This window comes from Orycteropus afer, unplaced genomic scaffold, assembly GCF_000298275.1.
Source record: "Orycteropus afer afer isolate SDZICR_OR568_19922 unplaced genomic scaffold, OryAfe1.0 scaffold00313, whole genome shotgun sequence".
Taxonomy (NCBI): domain Eukaryota; kingdom Metazoa; phylum Chordata; class Mammalia; order Tubulidentata; family Orycteropodidae; genus Orycteropus; species Orycteropus afer.
In genome coordinates this window covers 4,196,694-4,201,756 of record NW_006921900.1, presented here as the reverse complement: position 1 = coordinate 4,201,756, position 5,063 = coordinate 4,196,694, and the positions used below count along the sequence as shown (strand labels likewise).

At 49.9% G+C, this 5,063-nt stretch overlaps 1 protein-coding gene across 1 annotated transcript in view; it reads right to left on the bottom strand.

The window, feature by feature from the left end:
* Positions 1–354: 354 nt before the first annotated feature.
* The window catches only part of TMEM266 (transmembrane protein 266), a 107,489-nt gene continuing 102,780 nt past the window's right edge, over positions 355–5,063 (bottom strand). The window contains exons 9-10 of the mRNA XM_007951853.2: positions 2,992–3,054; positions 355–956 (exon numbers count right to left, since the gene is read on the bottom strand). Of these exons, the coding sequence (XP_007950044.1) occupies positions 355–956; positions 2,992–3,054 (665 nt within the window). The remainder of the gene's footprint in view (positions 957–2,991; positions 3,055–5,063) is intronic.

Sequence of the window (5,063 nt, the reverse complement as noted above, 5' to 3'; positions counted from 1 at the left end):
TCAGGAACGAAGGCAACGGAAGAAACGGAGCTGGCTCCCGCGCTCCACCCTGCTGAAGCTGGGCCACGGGCTGGTTTTTGTAAAAATGGTTAAAAAAAACAAAACAAAACAAAAAAAACGCAGCCACGAGCACCACCCTCCCCTGAGCAGGACCAGAGAAGGCGCCAGCTCTGGGCTTTGAGGTCTGAGGCGTGTGGCCTCCTGGCCTGGTGTCACCTCCCTGGAGGTAGGCAGCACCTGAGGGAGGCCAGGCAGGCTCCTGGGTCCCACACATGGGCCCTGGAGGCTTCCAGGGTCCCGGGAGAGCTTCGAGATGGCTGTCTCCCTTACTTCCACCCAGCCCACCTGGAGGCTCTAGGCCTCAGGGATCCTGTGCAACTTTTGCTCTTTGGATTCCAAAGATTTGAACTTCTCCTCCAGTGCGGGAGCCGCGGGCTGGAAGTGGATGACAGGCTTGATCTGAAAGACGGTGAAGCCCTCCTGGTTCTTCTGGTTGAACAGACTTACCCTGTGCTCCAGCTCAGGGCTACTTTGGGCTGAACCCGCTGGGCTGGGCTGGGTGAGGGGGGTTGGGTCCAAGGCCCTCTGGGACGGGCAGGGGTCCTCTGACAGGGAGGACAGCAAGTCCTGAGCCTTGGCCTCTGCCAGCTGCTGCTGGGGCAGTGGAGGTGGCGGCGGCGTCAGGGGAGAGGGGCCAGGCTCAGAGGATGGCTCCTCTCGGGCAGTGCTACAGTCCGTGGAGGAGCCCAGTGTCTGGCTGCTGTCGCTCTGGGCCCGGGTGACTGAGCTGCGCGTGGAGTGAGAGGCGCTCTCAGAGGTGGCGCTGGTGCAGGTGCCATTGCTGCCTAGCTTCAAGGGCACGTCAACAGAGAAGAGGTCGGAGGAGATGTTGGGCTGGTGGATGTCTATGGCAGCCGTAGTGACCACGCACACGGGTGGCTCGGGGACCCCGCTGTCTACAACAGAGCAAGGAGCCAGTCACATGCCACCCTCTGCCATGACTGAGTGGGCCCTGGTGAGGGGGCCTGGGGTGGGAAGTAGGGCAAGAAGGTGTGCCCTTGTGGAGGGAGGCTGTTGTTAGCTGCTGCCTAGGCTCTGACTCATGGCAACCTCGTGTGCAAGAGAACCAAACATTGCCTGGTCCTATGCCATCTTCACAATCGTTGGAATGCTTGAGTCTCCATTGTTGTGGCTCTCTTGTTCCAACCTAGGAGGCTCATCTTCTACTGTGATCCATAACATTTTCATTGGCTAGTTTTTGGAAGTAGATCACCAAGCCTTTCTTCTTACTTAATCTGGACTGCTCTGGTTTTCCAGTATTTGCCACCCTGTCTTGAGGGAGGATTATGCTGTCTCATCTTGTTGAAGTCAAGTGTGGACATGTAACTTACTCTGGCTAATAATCCATGTGAAGAAGTGACCTATGGCACTTCTGGGTGGAAGCCTTCTGAGCCATTGGTGCTTCATCCTGGCACCCAACGATATTCTAGAATAGATGGTATCTGCTTTGTCCACTGGGTGCTGGAGGAAGGATGATGACATGGGAGCGTAGCCCCCCAGCCAGCCTGCTATAGGCCTTTGCTGCTTTATTTAAACCACTGGGATCTGTGGCTTATTTGTCATTGCAATATAACCTACCCCATCCTAACTCAGGAAACATGGTGTGCCGGGACAAGGAATTTGATTTTCTAGTCTGAGGAAGGGAGCGCTGGTGGTGTAGTGCCTGAGGCATTTGACTGCTACTCAGAAGGCTGGCGGTTCAAACCCACCAGCCACTCCTCAGAAGGAAGGTTGGGCAATCTACTTCCATAGTGATACCACCTTGGAAACCCAAGGGGGGGTCGCTATGAGTCGGAGCCAACTTGACAGCAGTGAGTTAGTCTGAGGAAGCCATTTAAAGGTTTAAATTGGGATAGGTTGGGGGTTGACATGGAGTTTGTGCCTTCAGAGATTGATACTCCATTGCAGAGGGAGGCCAGAGGACACTTCTGAAGGTTTTGAAGTCAAGGAGCCTTGGTGGCACAAATGATTAAACACTTTACTGCTGACTGAAAGACTGGTGGTTCCAACCCACCCAGCAGTCTTAAGATCTGATGATCTGCTTCCACAGAATGCAGCCAAGAAAATCCTACAGGACAGTTCTACTCTGTAACACACAGGGTTGCTATGAGTTGGAATTCATTTGACAGCACCTGACAACAGCAATACGGGGAAGGTTTCTCCTCAAAACTGTGGGAGAGTGGTCTGGGGTAGGAGATGGTGGTCTTTTAATTCAACAGAAAGGATGAGGCTTTGAAAAAGGAAAAAGAGTGAGAGGCCTTAAGGTGCTAAATTGTAGAAAGGAAAAAATTCAAATGCATTATACATATCCCAGGACATAATATTAGTCTTATAATGGCATATACAAGGATGTAAGGGCTGAGAAACTCAAACTGCAAGATCTAAGACATCTACTACAGGCAGACAAGACACTCAAGGATGGTACAATTTTTAAACTCAAACTTTCTCATAAGTTAAAGCCACTGGGCTTCCCTGAGACTTTTTCAAGGGCAAGAATGCAATAGGAATCAAGCAAGGTCATGTCCAAGGTCTGCTACTACTCAAGCTCAATTATACTGTGTTATCTCATCCTCCATTACTCTCACCCTTAAAGCTGCTCAGGTTTGGAGGTGCCGAGTTCAACTGGAATGCTAGACTCCAGAACCCTTTCCATTTTGGGATTGCACATGGATCCCCTACCAGTGATCACAGAGCACCCCCCAGCCCAGCGCTACAGCCTCAGACCTTAGGTTCCCTCAGGTCCACTGCTGGAGTTTGCTGAGAGCCAAATATGCCTTGTTCTCTGCCTATATGTATGATTCACAGGTACTGGGCAGGTCTTGATCTTTGAAGCCAGGCTGAGCCATCCCTAGCCTCGATTTCAAGGGTTGCCAGAGGTTGCATGTAGCATGTGGCTGTGACAGAGGTTCTGGTACTGTCCCAAAGACTTACCACTGCTGGGCCCATTGTAGTACTGACTGATGTAGCTGTTCATGTCATCTCTCATGGCGGCATCTATGGAGGTGGGATAGAAACGAATGAATGAGATGGCTTATAGAGAATCCAAGAGACGGGGAACTGTGGCCACTCTAATATGCCTGTCCTTACACCTACAATCATAAGAGAAGGCACCTGCCTCACAGTACCTCTCTGCCTGTGATAGCAGCTCTCTGTGTAAGTGACAGGAGACCTTTCTAATTCTCCATGAGTAGACATGGATTAGAAGTATTGGATACATTTACTACAACTTATTCATTTATTTATAATTTATTTATTTATTTTTAAAATGAGAGGAGTGAAAATTTTTTTCTTTTTTTTTAAAGAAGTGGTGTTCACCAGGGGCTACTGTGAGCAGCTGAATAGCTGCCTTAGGGATGTGGTCTGCTTCCTGTATATAAGGAGAAGCCTTGGGGAACGGTCTCTAGCTTATGACACACTTAAACTCTGCATGTAGCAGTGTCATTGTTCAGCAGCCTGCCATGCTCTGCCGACCATGGGACTTTCAATGGACTTGAATTAATGGCCTGCCATGTGTTTGGTAACATCAGGACTGTGCCTTATTACTTGTCAACCTTGGGCTTGTCAGCCTCAGCAGCCAGCAGCTGAGTGAAGAAAAGCCTCCAGCCTCACTGGGCTGGAAGCAGGAGGCCGAGCTGAAGCCCAAGATTGAGGGGCTTTCACCCAGCCCCTAGAATCTGGCACTTTGAACTCAGACTTAAAGCCTCCAAATTGTAAGAATAAACTCCTGTTTGTTAAGGCCACCCCATTTGTGGTATATTCTTGTCAGAGCAGCACTAGGTAACCAGAAGAAATACCTAAAACAAACAGAAGACATGATGAACTAAAAGCTGAACAGAAGATTTCAAAGGGCAGCTAAAGAAGACAAAGTAAAGTATTAGGAGTTCCCGTAAGATGGCAGACTAGGCAGAAGGACTGCACAGACCCTCTTCAACAAAGAAAAGGGAAACCAATTGACACAGACACAGAAGATAATCTTGGACCCCTGAGCCCTGAAGGGAAGGATACAGAAGTAGACTAAACCCCAATTAGCAGAAGAAATCTGCACGAAAATACCAAAAAAGGAGACATACGGAGCTGTGATCTGGCAGGGACCTGAGCGCCCCTGATGGCACAAAAGGCTTGGACATTCGTGAGTGGTGGTAGGACCTAAAAATTAACCTAAAAATCGCCCTGCTAGCCAGGGACTGCACAAACTGTGCACGGTGGCTGGGGAACAAACAGAGAAGGTGAAGAGAAAGGTGGGTTGAGCTGTGGACTTTTGCCGGTCTGGAGATGCTGCCATTCTGTAGGTTTAAAAAGCAGCTTGACTATTTTGGATATTTAAAGAGACAGCGTTCTCACAGATTCCTGTGGCAGTAGGACTTAAGAATTAACCTAAAACCCCCCTGCTAGCCAGGGACTGCACAGAAGACTGTGCACGGTGGCTGGGGAACAAACAGAGAAGGTGAAGAGAAAGGTGGGCTGAGTTGTGGACTTTTGCCGGTCCGGAGGACACCGCCATTCTGTACGTTTAAAAAGCAGCTTGACTATTTTGGATGTTTAAAGAGACAGTGCTCTCGCAGAATCCTGTGATGGTAGGACTTAAGAATTAACCTAAAAATCCCCTGCTAGTCAGGGACTGCACGGAGGACTGTGTACGGTGGCTGGGGAACAAACAGAGAAGATGAAAAGAAAGGTGGGCTGAGCTGTGGGCTTTTGCAGGTCCGGAGGGTGCCGCCATTTTGAAGGTTTAAAGAGAGGCTTGACTATTTTGGATATTTAAAGAGACAGTGCTCTCGCAGATTTCTGGGGCTTAAGATCACGTTCTGCTTTCCAGCAACCCCAAGGACACTTGGGGCCTGCAAGACTGAAAAGGTATGACATTCTTCTTGTTACTACACCCTATACCCGCTTGGTGAATGGAGGTGTGGCCATCCCCACTCCCACCTACCTTCGGGGCCCACAAGAACTCCATCACAGTCTGTGTGCTCAGATGGAGCCTGGGTGCCTAGGCAGTCCTCCAC